The 17,948-nt window shown below is 44.2% G+C and overlaps 1 protein-coding gene across 3 annotated transcripts in view; it reads right to left on the bottom strand.

Moving 5' to 3' along the window:
- EFCAB11 (EF-hand calcium binding domain 11) overlaps positions 1-17,948 on the bottom strand; it is a 154,082-nt gene that overhangs the window by 95,851 nt on the left and 40,283 nt on the right. Inside the window, exon 6 of one of the 3 annotated variants that reach the window (XM_005871184.2) lies at positions 1,442-1,464. The exons of the other annotated variants lie outside the window; for them this stretch is intronic. Coding sequence (XP_005871246.1) covers positions 1,458-1,464 — 7 coding nt within the window. The 3' untranslated portion in view covers positions 1,442-1,457. Of the gene's footprint in view, positions 1-1,441; positions 1,465-17,948 lie in introns of those variants that run through there. 3 annotated transcript variants of the gene reach the window in all.

Raw genomic sequence — 17,948 nt, forward strand, 5'->3', positions numbered from 1 at the left:
AGAAGGAACAGTGGGACTACCTTGTAGTCAAAGACCAGAGGACCCTCTTGTAGAAAAATGGAAACGAACAATTCAGATGCTCGGATCCAGGAACAGCTGAGAAAAGCGTATGTGACCAGGAAAGGTTTGTTATACAATAATAGCACGATTTTCCAAACTTGAAAATTAAGAGCCATGAAACATGAAAGATTAGACAAGGCTGTATAAAGACAATTTATCTTCATCACAGTTTTATGGAAATGTATGAAACATCTTATCCATGAGGTAGGATAAAATGAAACAAGAAAAAAACACACACCAATACAGCATTTGATAAATCACAGATTCTGAAACCTGAGTTTGAATGCTGATTTACTATTTATTAGCTGTGCTGCCTTGGACAAGTTCCCTAACCTCTCTGTGTCTCAGCTCTTCACCTATGAAATGGTTGTTGTGAGGATGAGATAAACGAAGAACAGTGCCTGACAAATAGCAAGCAGTTTAAACATTTCAGCTGTAACTCCATGTGCAGAAGAGCATTCACACACCAGCCCTGACCGTCCTGCTTACAAGGATGGCCCTTGGCCGGCATCTGAGAACTTGAATTTCCGGAAGTTTAACTCATAAGAATGGGTCACTGGGCCTGAGGCTGTGCAGCAATATGGTTTATGTGCACACCTGCTCTCCTTCTGGGAGTCTGGAATTTTGGTTCATGCCAGACAGAGAAACTGCCTTCATGATCGTCCCACAATAAAAACCCTGGGTGCCGGGTCTCTGATGAGCTTCCCTGGAACATTTCACACGTGTTGTCACCATTTGTTGGGGGGGATTCAGCATGTCCTGTGATTTCACCGAGAGAGGCCCCTGGGAGCTCGCACCTGGGTTCCCGGGACGGCGCCCCATGGCCTTTCCCTTTGCTAATATTGCTCCACATCCTCCCACTGTAACAAATTGTAGTCGCAAGTACAATTATATGCTGAGTCCTGTCAGCGAATCGTCAAACTGGTGGTGGTCCTGGGGACCCATCAACACACTCAGACACAGTTAATTATTTTATCCCAGGTATAAATATAGTAAATATAATAATTCTTGAAGACAAGTTCAAGAAGTGATTTTTAGATTTAATTCCTTGATGAAAAGAGAAAACATTGCATTGTTTCTTCTTATAGATAATGTATGAAATTAAAAGGTTGAGATTTAGTGGCATGTTCATTACATTGTATCACTATTTCCTGGTAAAATGCTTTAGGACACAACAAAATAGCTTACACCTTCTAAATGATATTCAAGAGAACAGTGAATGGTCGAGTAGTTGGGCATAGCCTTCAAATAGCCATCAGAGAAAACAGCACAACTGAAATGCCAGGACCACTGAGCTTTAGAAATGCATCACTAATTTCAAAAATTCTCTACATCTCTTACAAATGAGAGGTTAGTCTTTTCCAACACTTAACAAAACCGGTGTTCTGCTCAATCAATCAGTATCTGGAAAAGAGAGTTTAGAAAGAAAAGTTTGAGAAAAAAGTATTTAATAATTTACGTTGAGTTTCTGTTTTGGGATTGTCAGATCAATTCCCCCACTGAAACACACACACACACAAATGCTGGATAAGACACTAAAACAAAACCACCTTAAAGGCACTGAGTAAATAATATAGTGGGGCCAGGCCATATTGTGGGGGTAGCTCAAGCCCAAAGCAGCTAGTGGAAAGCTGGCATCCCAAAGCCACTTTTGCCAGCGGTTGTGGGTCTATAACTGCACTGGAACTTGGGTTTGGTGGCTTCTTGGGAGAAGAGGCCAGGCATCAAGATTCCCAGCTTGCCCAATTTGTGATCTGTGTAAATGAATACTAACGATCAGGAAATACCATTTGACATTATATTATTTTGGCACTAAGTAAACATACACATAACATTATAACGCAGGAATTCTACTCCCATGAACGTATCTGAGAGAAACACTTGCACATGGACACCAGGAGCGAGGATACAAGACCGTTCAGACACTATTACTGGCAACAGCAAAAACAAACAGAATTGGGGAGAGAAAAACTAAATGCCCATCAACAGGAGAATAAACTATGGTAACGTCATACAGTGGAATGCTATACACATTTAAAATGAGTGAATTATAATCTATAATAATGAAAGCATAATATGCTAATTAGACCGGACGTCCTTCCGGAGAAGCCCGGGCTGCAAGGGAAGCCCGGGTCCCAGATGCCAAAGGGAAGCCGGTGCCGGCAGCCGGGAAGGAAGGCCTACTCTTGCACAAATTTCGTGCATCGGGCCTCTAGTTATATACAAAACAAGGATAAATATTAGAAACATATTGAGTGAAAAATGTAAGTCACAAAAGACTACTATACATCTGACACTCATTTATATAGTTTTAAAACAAGGAAGTTTTAAAATGAGGGAAATACACAGGCATGTGAGTGTATACACATATAGGTATGTGTGTCTATATGTTTGTATGTATGTATGTATTTTTTTAAAATATATTTCTTTATTGATTTCAGAGAGGAGAGAGATAGAAACATCAATGATGAGAGAGTATCATTCACTGATTGGCTGCCTCCTGCACACCCCACACTGGGGATGGAGCCTGCAACCCAGGCATGTGCCCTTGGCCGGAATCGAACCTGGGACCCTTCAGTCCGCAGGTCAATGCTCTACCCACTGAGCCAAGCCGGCTAGGGCGTATGTATGTATTTTTAAAGCAGGAAAATAATAATCACTTAATTCCAGAGAGTGGTTCCTAGGGTAGGAAAGCAGGAGATGGAAGAGCAACTGGGTGTACAGGAGTTAATGGTAATATTTTAATTCTTGGATTAAATGCACTCATTGTAATGTTAAGCACATTGACTTAAATAAATAAATGATAGCCAAGCATGAAAAAAAAAGATTCTATTAAAAAAAATTAACTGCACACATTTATAAATTTACATGTTGTTCCAATCTGATTCAAACTATTACAGCCTCGTTTTAATTTATGCAAACTGTTAATATGCCATTTTGGAATAATTTACCATAACATTTAACTTATTTATACAACCTATTGGAAAGACTGGCATGTAAACACCAGTCGAAAATAAGGAAAATAGTGAACGTTACTTCCATAGAGCTAAATTAAGGAAGCATGATACATAGTTCCTTCAGTGCTAAGAAACAAAAAAGCTGCCAGCAACAAAAGCCAAGTGCAACGAAACCCCTCAAAGACATCTAGCTGTAAAAACACACACTGTTGTAAAGACAGAGAACAAAGCTATGATTCTATCTACAACCCATTTGCCATAGACTGAGTGTTAGTGTCTCTCCGCCCCGCCCCCCCCCCTCCACAATTCATACATTGAAACCTAGTATGTGGTGGTGTCTGGAGGTGGAGCCTTTGGGGCTGCTTAGTGCCCTTATGAGAGGGACCCAGAGAGCTCCCTTGCCTCTTCCCCGAGGTGAGGACGATGGCGGTCTGTGAGGCAGGAATCGGGTCTGCACCAGACACTGAATCTGTCAGCACCCGACCTGGGACTTCAGCCTCTAGAACTGTGAGAAGTAAATGTCTCTTGCTTAAGCCCCAGTCTAGGGTCTTCTGTCACAGCGTCCCAAAGGGACTCTGACACCTTTGCCATAGAGAGTACACGGTGACAAGGTGAGACCCGGATCATAAACTGATCTGTGCCCGCCTCCGTGTGGGACCTTGGGTGGGTCATTCACCCTCACTTGTGTAAAATAAGAGATGGTACGGCTTGCTCTTCAAGGATTTTTTTAGTGGTGAAAGTCTAGAACCCTGTAAGAAGCCATTCTTATCAATAATTGGCAAAGTCAAGATGCAATTTCCTGCCTAGCCGCTGTGGCTCAGTGGCTGAGCATCAACCGATGAACCAGGAGGTGGTGGTTTGATTCCTCGTTCAGGGCCCATGCCCGGATTGCGGGCTCGATTCTCAGTGTGGGACATGCAGGAGGTAGCCGATCAATCATTCTCTCATCATTGATGTTCCTATCTCTCTCTCCTTCTCCCTTCCTCTCTGAAATCAATAAAAATGTATATTTTTAAAAAGATGACCTAGGAGCATATAGGTGACTTAGTACTTGAGTGCCGTTCGATGCTAACAACGTCCACTAGCTCTAAGGAGAGAATGGAGCATCAGCACAGCTCTCCTGGGGGCCTAGTCAAAGTGGGAACGTTTTATCACACAGAAGAGTTTGCAAGTGGTAGATAAATTTCATTTTTGGTAGAGCAGAGGTGTTTTGTAGTACAGCCTTTTCATGTCACTACACTGAAGCAAAAATTCATAATTTAAGCATTAGGGTTCAAACATTAAGCATTCAGTTCTAGGATGTCAAAGAATTTGAAAAGCAAGGTAAATCTTGCAGAAATATTGCTCAAACTGCCTAATATAAGAAAGACGAGCAATTGTTCAAAGAGAATAGGAACATTCCAACAGGCAGAAAATCCCAAGAGAGACCCTATTCGTATGCTCCAGTGATACTTCACACATTCTCCACATAATTTTAGACTCTGGACAAGCAGAGTCATATATTTTCTCTCTCTTTTTTTGAAAATATATTTTTATTGATTTCCGAAAGGAAGAGAGAGGGAGAGAGAGAGAAACATCAATGATGAGAGAGAATTACTGATCATCTGCTTCCTGCATGCCCACACTGGGGTTCTAGCCCACAACCCAGGCATGTGCCCTGCCCGGGAATCAAACTGTGACCTCCTGGTTCATAGGTCGACACTCAACCATTGAGCCACGCCAGCTGGGCTATATAAGTTCTCTTATTTAAAGTTCCCTCTAAGCCCTCTGGGGGGAAATATATATAATGCCAAATGAAATTTCCAAGTCATTTGTGTGTATCAGATATGTATCAAAAGGTACCCTGTTTTTGAAAAGGAAAAGACAAGCCACAAACAGGTAAAAATTTTTGTGACTCAAAAATGAGAAAGGCTTAGTATCCAGAACATATAAAGAATCCCTTTAAACTAATATAAAAAATAACACAACCTTTTTATGTGGTCCAATAATATGAATAACCAACCGGCTAGCAGGCATGATGACTTTGACTAGTAATCAGGGAACCTGACATTACAATAAGATGCCATTGCCCACCCAGCAGACCCGCACACACTAAAGAGCTGAATAACACGTGTTGGTGAGAACAGGGTGGGAGGGGATTCTAACGCACTGGTAAGTGAGAAGGGGAAGGGAGTCAGGTGCAGACACGCATAGCGATGACCCTGCCATCCCCCTCCATGTGGGTGCCCTACAGAAGCTCCCCCATTGTGGTCCAGAATACGCTCTGCAGCCCCATTTGCAACAACAACAGAGGAGTCCATCAACAGGAGGATGAACATATAAATATGATGGAGCAGCATGTCGGGGGAAACTCCCTTTTCCCGTCTTCGTATTTCCACACGGAGGAACTGCTTCAGGAGTAACGTTCCCAGCCTCTCTCCACCTCCTCACTCATCATTCCTAGAGAAGTGACCTATCTCACTGGTGCCCCTCCTCCTGCATGCTCTGCTCCCCAATGTCACAGGGGCGCCCTCCTGGGGGGGGGGGAGTCCCAGGCTAACTACATAACCTGTGTCGGAAGGGTAAAACCTCTTTAATTCTGGCTGCGTTCTAGCAAGCCCATCCCTCCAAGAGGCTATCTCACAAACAAAGCTGACACGGTTACCCACTACTCTCTAACACTTGAATCTATTTCTCAGCTTGTTCTAGAGGGGAAGAGAGGGTGCTAGCTGGCATGCCTTTGTATACGAGGGATGCGCAGAAATCCTAAACATCTCAGGGCCCTAATGTCTTTCTTTAACCTTCATCTCCCTTTTTACAAGGTTTGTAATCTTATAGAAGTTTACCTAAACAATATTAATACAATATAAATGTACAAACTATATGAAATATATAATACACTAAAATACAGAATCTATAATAATAAAAGTGTAATATGCTAATTAGACCAGACAGGTGAATGACCTTCTGGATGTCATTCCGGACGTCATTCTGGACGAAGCCGTGGTGGCGGGGGCCAAGGCAGAGGTGGTTAGGGGCGATCAGGCAGGCAGGTGAGCAGTTAGGGGTGTTGAGGCAGATAGGCAAGTGGTTAGGGGCGATTAGGCAGGCAGGCGAGCGGTTAGGGGCAATCAGGCAGGCAGGCGAACAGTTAGGGGCAATCAGGCAGGCAGGCGAATGGTTAGGGGCGATCAGGCAGGCAAGCAGAGTGGTTAGAGACAATCAGGCAGGCAAGCAGAGTGTTTAGGGGCAATCAGGCAGGCAGAGTGGGGAGGGGCAATCAGGCAGGCAGACAGGCAAGTGGTTAGGAGCCAGCAGTCCTGGATTGTGAGAGGGATGTCTGACTTCCGGTTTAGGCCCAATCCCACCGGGAACCCTGTGGGATCGGGCCTAAACGGGCAGTCAGACATCCCCCAAGGGGTCCTGGATTGCAAGAGGGAGCAGGCTGGGCTGAGAGACCCTTCTCCCCCACCCCCCCGCATGAATTTCATGCACTGGGCCTCTAGTATAATATATAACATGACATGCTATTATAATAGAACATAATATAACAATATGGGCTGGCATCCATGAATGATGCATCAGCATGCCCCAGTCTCCCTTTCAAATCCCACCTCAGATCTTCCTCTTGCTCATTACAGTCCAGCTTCCTTTTTGTTCCTCAGTCCTGCCAAGGTTATACCCACTCAGAGCCTTTTCAACTGCTTTTCCTCTTTCTAGGGGGCTCTTCTCCCCATGGCAGTCAGTTTTTCATCATTTAGGTCCTTTTCAAATGTCCCTCAAAAATGCCTTCCCTGCCCTGCCCACAACGTTCAGTGATTAGAGCACCGGCCTGCACACCAAAGGTCTCGGGTTTGATTCCCGGTCAAGGGCACATACCTGGGTTGCAACTTCGATCCCTGGCCCCTGTCAGGGCGCCTGTGGGAGGCAACCAATTGCTATTTCTATCACACTGATGTTTCTCTCTCTCCTCCCTTCCTTCCACTCTCGCTAAAAATCAATAGAAAAATATCATTGGGTGAGGATTAACAGCAACAACAAAATGCCTTCCCTCACCTCCCATCTAAAACTACCCCCCTCCTCAACTCAGTCATTCTGACATTTATTCTGGTTTACTCCCTTACAGCCTATCTCTGTCTGAAGTCACCTGTTCACTCAGTCATCGTCTGCTTTCTTACTGTGACTTCTGTGAACTCCTGGGCAGCAGGGACCTAGTTTGCTTTATTCAGGCTCTAACCCCAGCGTCCAGAAAGGTGCTCAATAACCACTGACTGAATGGATTAGTGGATAGATGCCTGCCCAATTTAAAAGTCCTCAATTTCAAGGCTTCTAAGACTATAGCAAATGCATTCCCTGTTTTATCAAATTCAAAACCTTTAATATTGGGTTCACTTAAAAATGGGGGAGAGTAGAAGAAAATGGAATTCTTAGAAGGAATATCGGAGAGAGCAGATGTCACCCAGATCACCAAAGTGGATGTTATTTAATTTACATATTTTAATCACACGGATCTGATCCATTAAAAACTAAAAAAAAAAAAATCCTTTCACTATTTTTACACGAGGCACTAATTTAATTATATTTTGTTACCAAAGCTCTTACATTATTTTCTATCCAAATTACCATGTACTTTTCTAGCAATGATATCAGCTATCTCAGTGTTGCAGGTATTCGTGTAGCCTGGGAAATAGGAAGAGGTGAAATGCAATGTGAACATATTACTGAATAAAATGCCTATGAGATGGGATTCCTTCTCTCAGCCAGAAAAAGGAGACACAACACATTAGGTCAGTCATTAGGAGTAAAAGCCCCATGAAGAGCCCTGCCTGTGTTAGGCATGAATCGGATGCTCCCACATGTCTACCAGAATTTGAATAACCGTTTTACTGAATACACATTTAAAGGGGAAAGCTATCCCTTAAAAAAGCAAATTCAAGAATCATTCAAACACAATTTTACTGGCACAGTTTCTAAATCTAACTATCGTGAGCTACTTTGTCTATGTTAAATGTAAACTCATTTTTCAAGCTGACCTGCTAAAACGAGTAGGTTTTATTTTATTTTTTTAAAATTTTAATGAACTTATTGGGATGACATTAATATAATTATATAGGTTTCAGGTGTACAATTCTGTACTACATCATCTGTATATTGTATTGTGTTCACTACCCCACGTCAAGTCTGTTTACCCCCCCCCTTTTACCCTTTTCTACCTCTGCCACCCCCCTTTCCCTCTGGTAATCACCATACTGTTGTTGTCTGTGTCTATGAGGATTTTTTTGTTTTGTTTTGCTTTGCTTAATCCCTTCACCTTTTTCACCCAGCCTCCCACAACCCCCCGCTGACAGCTGTCAGTCTGTTCTCTGTATCCATGAGTCTGTTTCTATTTTGTTAGTTTATTTTGTATAGCCCCAGAACCATTAAAAAAAAATCTCACTTTTATAAAAGCAAAGATCATTCTGTCTGAAATGAAGTTTCATTTTTTAAATTTCATGATTTTGAAAACACACACATATACTCCTGGAAGTCATCATCATTTCCCGTGAAAGAAAATGTTACTGGGACACAGCAGTATCACAAAAGTGAAATATACACCGTCAAAAAAAGGCTGTTTTTGCTATTTGGCAGATACAGAGCTTGTTTCCATATAGTGGGTAGGAGAGAGGGGAAGAAGCAACTCCAGGTGTTTGCAAACCTAGAACACAAGGTTTTTTAAACTTGGAATTGTGAAAATGTTAGCATTTTAAACATCGATATTAGCTTTGGGTTATATTCAGGAAAGTATAAGAGACAAAACAGAATTATTGTATTGGGGCATGTAAATAATCACAATTTATTACCTACTTTTAAGACCCTTTCTATAGAAATGTAAATTTTAAAATGCATTGACTGCGGTTAAAGACGCATCTCAAACAAACCTCATCCTCTGTGTGCACACAGTGGGAACTCGGCGCAGATGGGAGCCTTTTGGGGGGAGGTGTATTCCCAAGATCACCCTCAGGGATAGTGATTTGCTATTTTTTGCTACCGTCTGTGATCAAAGTCAGTCACAGGTCAGTTCAGAGTCAGTTCAGATTCAGAGAGCAGAGAAATCAACTCTACCTCTTATTTTTTATTTTTTTGGTTAATCCTCACTGAAGGACATTCTTTCCATTGATTTTTTTTAAAGAGAGAGTGGAAGGGAGGGGGAGGGGGAGAAAGGAGAGAGAGAAAGATCAATGTGAGAGAGCCACATCTATGGGTTGCCTCCCTCACGCACCCCAACCGGAGCAGGGAGTCGAACCTGCGACCCTTTGGTTCGCAGGCCTATGCTCTCACCACTGACCCATGATGGCCAGTGGGTCAGCTACCTCTTGATGGGAAGAAGGCCAAGCCACTTTGCACAGGGCTTACTGACAGGGGTAGGGAGCTGTGACCATCCTTACACACAACCAATCCCCACAATCTGTGAAGGCGTGTGGTCCTTTTCCAGGGTAGTGGGTCTCTGAATAAGGCTTGGGGGATTCATGGGAGATCTTCACTCAATGAGTTCAAGGTGAGAGATTTACTGCAGTTACCGTTAACCCTTCTATCCTCACACGTGCACACGGGCATGGACCTTGCACTCTCGCAGGCACAGCTATGTTCCAGGTGTGTGAGGGGCTGCGTCCCCACCCCTGGGCACCACTGAGCGGCGGATCACAGACGGGAAGAGCTGTGCTGCAATGCAGGCAGGCAGCACGTGCTGAGCGCAATCTGAGAGGCCCGACCTCACAGACGGGATGGTCACCGAGGAGTGCTGATCAGAACGCCCATGGAGGAGGGGACCCGACCTCACCCCAAGGAAGGGGCAGGGCTCAGTGGAAGGCACAGCAGGTGCAGCGGAAGGCACATCCCAGAAGGGAGTCACCATGCCCGAAGGGGCCACGTGGGAAAAATGCAGGATGTGTTTAGGTAACTGGCTCCTCGGTTAGGGGAGAAGTTAGCAGAAGAACCTAAGAGGAGGGTAGGAGCCAGAGGGTAGCCAACGTTGAATTCTGAGTTCAGGACTTTGACCTTTACCCTGTACACTTAGGTGAGGCCTAGACCCCCGGACTAAGGAGGTGGGAAGAGGGTCGACAGCAGAAAGACACTGAACATGCAAAGGGACTGGGTGATTGAATGGATCCAGGCAAAGACAGAAGGAAAAATCAATGACGACTGCAAGAACGAATCTGAGAAAACCGCGGTGTCACTGACAGAAATCGAAAGACAGAGCTGACTCGAGGACAAGGATAATGACTTCCACCTTAAAGATGACGAACTGAAGGAGACAACAAGCACCTGGGAACATTTTCAGCCATTTATTAACTGTGTGACCTTGGGAACATTGTTTACCTCTCTAAGCTCAGTTTTTGTATCTGTAAAATAGGAATAAGAGCGTACACCTCATTCGATTATTGTGAGGAGTGGATGAAATAACGGATACCTGGCACCCATTAAAGCACTAAAAAAAAAAATGACATACTTTTGTCATCATTATCCAATTTATCACTTGACGAATAGCCCCAATGACTCTTTTGTGTCACATGAACTCATGACTATCTGATAAACCTCTTATTGGGTCTTTTCTCTCTCTCTCTCTCTCTCTCTCTCTCTCTCTCTCTCTCTCTCTCTCAATACAACAGATAATTTAAAACATTCTATTCTAATGGCAGTCCTTATAAATTTTCCACAGCGTTTGGGCCTGAGCAATTTATAACCTGGAGAAGGCTCCAATTCTACGACAAATTTATCACTGCAAACCATTAAAACTAGTATGTCAGCTGGCCCATCAGGATTAGATGTGAACATCTGATGGCTATGGTCTTTCCTGGAATCTCCTAACCCGTCGTCGGACATGCTATCCATCCTGCCACTGGTCCAGGCTGTGACTGTGGTTTTTCCTAAAAAGCATTACCCAGTAGTTTAAATAAGGCTACTGTACATTGAAAAGCTTGAATATATATATAACTTAATAATAATTTGCCACATTCTAAGGGATCACTTTGAGATGAAAGTTTTCTCTTTTGCTTTCTTTGTTTGGGATTTTAAAAAATAAGATTAAACAGCATACAATTCTATAGCAATAATACAGCCACAAAGGGGACATTAGAAATGGGGAAACTGAGAGAAGGTAAACCCCGGGTGAGTCTGAGAATTTAACACTGTAATTCTTAGCAAGCCTGGGAAGAGATAAGCACAAATATTTATCACGTACACAGTAGGTGCTTAATAAACACTTGTTAAATAATGTTGAGTGAAATGGATGAAACCAAATTATTTGCTTTTTCTTTTGTTCTTGCCATTAGATCACGCGCACTATTAATGATCACTTTCTTTAGAGTCGGTAGACAAGAGGCATGGAAACGGAGACTCGAAGTCCTTCAGAAGAGGAGGCTGAAATCCAGAGAGGCCAACAGGTTTGCCCAAGTCGGTTCCCCCTAATATGGGATCCGAGCCTGAAGAACGGACCCACAGCCTCGGGCACATCCCACTAGCCTCCAGTGGAGAAGAAAGAGCTATGGAGAAACTCAAACCAGTCAATTTTGTGATTTGTTTCAAGGTCTAACAAAAGGCTGAGATAGATTCCGAGAAATGTGGACTTCAATTATTTGAGCCATAAATGTTTCCCATTATGATGTTTAAACAGTTCATGACAGTCTAAAATATAGACTTTTTTTGCCATTAGCGCAGTCACATCTTACAGTATTGCAGTATGAGGGTTTTTTGATATTTTTATCAAAAGATTTTATGGCCAAATTGTCAGAAATCAAGGGGGGTAAAATGTACAATTCAGCTAGTGTTTTCCTATATCCACAGCCGTAGGTCTATGAAAAGGGTTATAGCCATAGATTATATAGCTCTATTTTTGACTGTGAAAATTTATATGCTGTCTAGATCTTTATTCTATTGAAATTGAACTGGAAAAGGGCCCTTCAATAAAATGATTCTTTCAAAATCTCTAAACTGTAGTAGATCTGACTGATAAAAAGACTCAAAATCCCTTTAAAGGGTGCCCATGGGGAGAGATACAAAAGGGAAGGCGAAGGTTGTCCCTTGCATGATGAGTATGTTTATTTGTGTTTCCAATCTGGAGTCAGGCTGTCTGGATCAAAGCCAGATTCTATCAGTTAATGTGACCTTAGCCAAGTTACTCAGCCACTCTGTGCCTCAGTTTCCTCATCTGTAAAATGGGGTGATAACAGTAGCCACTTCAGGGGCTTGTTGTGTGGCTCAAATGAGTTAAGACAAGCAAGCATGTAGAACAGGTCTTGGCACACAGTAGGCAGTTGATATGTGTTAGGTATTCTGATCACTCCTCCCTCATGTCTACTTACTCACCTTACCAACTACATCTTTCCATCTAGGGATTCGTTAAAACCTAACTCAGTTGTTAAGTTCCTGGATTGCCCTGGCTGAAACGAAATCCTTTGTTCTTCCACAGTGGGCACCATTTTCTACCTTACCTTATGGCCACTCCATGAGACTGTCCCTGCCCGACTGGTGGCCCCAAAAGTTCCCTTCTCAATGCCTTGCACGTGCATGTGCTCATAACCATCTGTGGAATCAATCAACATACTGAGTTGTCTTCTATTGCCTTACCAGCTAGTAGCTGCTGCTATCACTATTAGCAAAGAGGAAAGGCTGGTCTTAGGAGGCCCAAATGCAAAGTTGAGACAAACATCATGACTGCCTTCGGGAATAAAGCATAATTTATGAAATGCAAAGCTAGTTTGATTTCATGAAAACTAAGGGAATTTCTGGGACAAAATCAGCACAGGATAAAACCTCAGATTTAAAAGGAAGCCCACTTGGTCTGTATCCTCTCCCTACCCACCCAAGATGGGCAGCATGTAGCATTGCTGTCATCTCTCAATTACCCAAAGTGAAGAGGAGTGGACCTTCCAAGATAAATGCCCATCTGGCTGTGGCCAATTATTCCAGCAGCCAAAAACCTTTTACATTCTCCCGCCTCTTTCTCTAGGATGATGTAAACACCTTCATACAAACATCAATAAACAGTGAGCGTCTACACTATGGGCCAGGCATAGTGTTTTTATATGCAGTTGCTCATTTAATCCTCCAAACAACTCTATGATGTAGATTCTCTTCGTTTCTATAGTTTATAGATCAGGAAACTGAGGCACAGAGAAGTTAAGTAACTTCCCCAAAGTATACTGGCTAGTTCAACTCATCTTATTTCAATCCATCTTCCCACATGTACTGTCCAATATGGGGGTGCAGTGGGGACCAGTGTGGAATACCTAGGACACTCAACTGCTGGTTGGAAAAAGAGGGTCAGAGGAATTCTCTCAGGTGCAGGTCTGGGCTGGTCTGGGTGGGCAGGAAGGGCCAACTGTGTGAGTTACAATGACTCTCAGGGGTCAGAGGAGTTCAGGCTAGATGCAAGCCAACCCCAAATCCTAAGGATACAAACTGGTAGGCAAAGCAATGGAGTCTCTGGGCAACAGTAATATGGGAGACCCAGTGGATGGTCCAGATGACACATTCATTTTAGAGCAGAGACAGCCAGGAGCTTGGGAGAAGGCAGAGGTCTAGCCTTAAAGGCAGAAAGCTAGAAAAGGGGAGTTAGAATTTGAAAGAAGCCTTCGTGCTAATCAGGAAAACACAAGAAGCTGGACATGCTGAGCTGGACACACACTGTGGGGATAAGGAGAAGGTGAGTTTGGGAAGGTGGTGCCTGGGATCAACCCAAAGAGAGGCTACCCTTGCCACGTTCAAGCCAGTCTCCGCACCGCGAGAGGAGAGATCAGGAAATCCAGAAATCTGATGATCACGTCACTTCCCTACACGTTTCAATGGCTTCTCAGTGTCCTCAGGATGAAGTTCAGACTTCTCAACAGTTTACAAGGCCCTTCATGATCTGGCCGCTGCCTACCTCTCCGCTCTCATCACTCTGCATTTATCCTTCTGGTACCACCCACCCACCCAGACAAATGAAAACAAGTGTCTTCAAGAGCAGACTATACCAACCACCCCTCAGTTATCCAAAGTGCTCTCCTGTTGACCTCCACAGAGGCGCTCTGCCCAGAACCCACCCTCCCTCTCCCTGCCGGGCTCTTTCCATCCCTCAGGGCTCACACTGGCTGTCACTTTCTCACCGCCCCATCCCCAGCCTATCATGCCCTTCCTGTATTTTCCCACAATGCTTGGTGGTCATCTTTCGGGATAAACTATCTTAGATTCTAACTACCTATCTCCCCAACTGGACTACAAGCTCCTAGAGGGCAGGGCACTGTCTGTTTTGTTTACTGTCATATATTCCCAGTGTCTGCAATGCAGTCAATGTTAACAAATATGTGTTACCAAAAACCAGGAAAGATATAAGACTGAGGGGAGAAGTACACAGGGCAGAGCCACCGCCTTTAGTGACTGGGGGGCAAACAGACAAGAGTGTATGCTGCGTGTGAAGTACGAGGTGAGGGCCATACATACAAGCAGGAGTCCAGGGAGGAAGTGGAAACATTAGCAAATATCAAATCGAGTTCAGGCTCTGATTTGAAAGCCACACACAGTGTGTCCAATGTAGTCACAAGAATCTAGGTGTCTGCTGAGCACCCAGGTCACTTCGAGTGTTGAGAGCTTCACTCGGAAGACATGAGAAGCTGACTCTGGAGTTTTTATCTCGTGGGAGAAGCAAGAAGAAAGACAGAGGAGAGAGAACCCAAGGATTCAGTAAAATACACTGACCTGAGCCCACTGATTGGGGGACCAGGAAAGACCAAGAAGGAAATAAGAGAACTGGGGACACTGAGTACAGTATTGGGATGTGGCAAAGGGAAACAAACCATCAAGGCTATTCTGTTTTCATCATTAACAAAAGTGCGCCTAGGTCACATGCTGTGGATCGGGTTGGGGGAAAGCAAGACAAATTAACCTAAGGTTACTCACTTTGTGATCGCTTAAAGCAAACAACTTTTAGCAACATTAAGAAGCCAGCTAACAAAATAAACAGAAATGCAGTAGAAGGAATTTCAACATGAAAATTGGGGGGAGGAGGGGAAAAGAACTGCACAAAGCAAAAGAGACAAAATACAAGACTAACCCAACAAAAGCTAAACCCAAAAAATGGGCATTGCCCTGTGCCCTGGAGGACGGCCCAGGAGAACGCCTTTCCACAAAGAATGCTTCTGCCACCAGCTCGGAAAACTTCAGCTCCAGAAAGGCTGGGGGCAGGCGGCAGCCACTGTGGGTGACATGGGAAGCACGGAGGGTGGAGAGGCAGCAGATCACATGTGATTTCAGGTGCTGTAGATAAACACTGGAACCTTCCCCTACCAAGACAGGATCAGGCAGCCCACTCTCCTCCCCCTCGCTCCCCCCATGCATGGCCAGGGATAAGAAACAAGTCCAGGTCATAGCGGAGAAACCTGCTAACCTTCTCTTCTCCCTGTGCAGACAGGAAGACCCTTGTCAATACATCCAGGCTACCACCCTAGTATCTAAAGTGTAGAGATGGCCCTAACCGGTTTGGCTCAGTGGATAGAGCGTCGGCCTTCGGACTGAAAGGTCCCAGGTTCGATTCCGGTCAAGGGCATGTACCTTGGTTGCGGGCACATTCCCAGTAGGGAGTGTGCAGGAGGCAGCTGATTGATGTTTCTCTCTCATCGATGTTTCTAACTCTCTATCCTTCTCCCTTCTTCTCTGTAAAAAATCAATAAAATATATTTAAAAAAAAATAAAGTGTAGAGATGAATGAATCCATCCAGGTAGCCCAAGTGAAACAAGGCATAGACAGCTATCTGTGCACTTGGATGCTGGGGGCAGGGTCCTCTGGGTGAGAGCTCAGCTTGCCCCTCGGTTTGCCCTGGGGTAGGCACAGCAGTCACAGCAGTGACCCTAGCAACAATGACCTTCACCACCACCAAAACAGTCCCCCCACACCCAAGCCCCTGCCTGAGCGTTTGTTCTGTGCCAGGCACAGAGCTAGGCCCTTTGCATGATTCTCTCTGAGAACCCTCCCAACAACCCCTCATCATCTTCATTTCATAGCCACTCACTCTACAGACAAGGGAGCCACGGAGAATGGAGCCGCTTTTCAAAGGGATCACAGCCAGTAAGCAATGGGGCAGAGCTTCAGACCCAGACAGTTCTCCCAGAACGCGCTCTCTTACAACAGACTTGGCCAGAAGCCCACGGAGAAGGCAGCTAACCAACAAGCACTTACTAACGGCAGCATGGTACGTAGTACTGTGGACTATGCTAGGTGAAACGGGGACAAGATGGACTCCTTAAAAACAAGAAGACCAAGAATTCCTTTCACTTACACTGTAAAAAAATTATTGAACTTTATTAGCTTTTTTTTTTTAAAAAAAGGACCCCCTACTCTTAATATTACCACATCTATACAGCAAATATTTAGGTTGTTCCAACCCCTACGAAGACTAGCAAAACAAAACAAAAGGAGAGTTGGTAAGAGACAGCTCAGGGCTTTTTGTTTGTTTGTTTGTTTGGTTTTTTTTTGGTTGGCAGGACCCAAAAAAACAGAGTTATTTAGCTTCAAACACTGGGAGACTTGAGAATCTAAAGTTCCTTAAAATCTCCTTAGTACAGCATTGCTTTTCGCTCAAATTTTACATTGCTTTCTTTATTGAAATTTCTGTACACTAATATGTGCTTTTTTCTTTTTTCGTATGACCTATTTTCCGACGGGACTGAGGAGGGAAAAAAATCGCAAATGCATATTTAAAGCCACAAAAATATTTAAATTCTCCCCATTTTCCTCTTACATTTTTAGTGCTTCCTATTTGAGATGAAAGATAAAAACTCATGTGTGAGATTAATTGTAACGATGAAAGAATGCTAGGCAGTTGCTTAAGAAACGAGAACAACAAAGGAATAAACTACTGCAGGCAGCACCAGGACGGGAATGACACTGCTCTGTGTACTCGATTTCCATGGCAACTAGCAATGGGAAGATGAATGTTTCATAGTCACCCGGCGCTGCAGTGAGCGTCTATAAATCAAACTTGCATAAAGAGCACACGGTTTCTGCTGTGGGCTGTACTCAGAGCCGGCTTTATTTTCCTGTTACTGTATAATTATGGATAAGAAGCACAAAACAATGAGGTCACTTTTAGTGGGGAACAAACTCAGAAATTACTAATACACCTGCAGCAGGCGATGCCATTCATCCAGCGAGAGACAGAGGCAGGCGAGGCAGAGGCTGAATGAAAGCCCTGCCCGCCCTGTAGGGCTCAGACGCGGGCTCGTCTGCTCAGGCTGAGCACCGCCCTCCCTTTAGCTCTCTCTGCTCTGAAATGTGCGGCGGTTGGAGCACCTTAATTAACTGCCTTGGATACAGTCGAAGTTTGCATTCTGACAGCTGGGCAGAAATGATACCCCGTGTTTAATAGGAAAGTTTATGGAGGCTGAACAAGCATCCACTTGTTTTTATCTACACTGACAATGGCTCATCGCGTGGCAGTTAGGATGGGACAATAACGCACGGGCACAGAGTTGGGGGTCGGGGGACCTGAGTTTTGATCCAGGTCAATGCCACTGTGGGTAGGTCATTAAGTTTACCTAGTCTCCTTCTTCTGAGCTACACAATAGGACAGACGGGCATCCGTGATTGCTCAGGTCGCCGCCACCACCGGATTCCATGATTCTGGAAACTCTAACTACCAAAGGTCTGAATCTGTCAGTCCAATCTAACCAAAGATGTTAGCTATGCTATTTATTCCTCAAAAAATATGTTCCTGGCTAGCTGGCGTGGCTCAGTAGTTGAGCCTCGACCTATGAACCAGGAGGTTACAGTTCCATTCCCAGTCAGGGCACATGCCTGGGGATGTGGGCTCGATCCCCAGTAAGGGCGTGCAGGAGGCAGCCCATCAATGATTCTCTCTCAATATTGATGTTTCTAGCTCTCTCTCCCTCTCCCTTCCTCTCTGAAATCAATAAAATTATTGTAAATATATATATATATAT

The sequence above is a fragment of the Myotis brandtii genome, unplaced genomic scaffold (assembly GCF_000412655.1).
Source record: "Myotis brandtii unplaced genomic scaffold, ASM41265v1 scaffold332, whole genome shotgun sequence".
Taxonomy (NCBI): domain Eukaryota; kingdom Metazoa; phylum Chordata; class Mammalia; order Chiroptera; family Vespertilionidae; genus Myotis; species Myotis brandtii.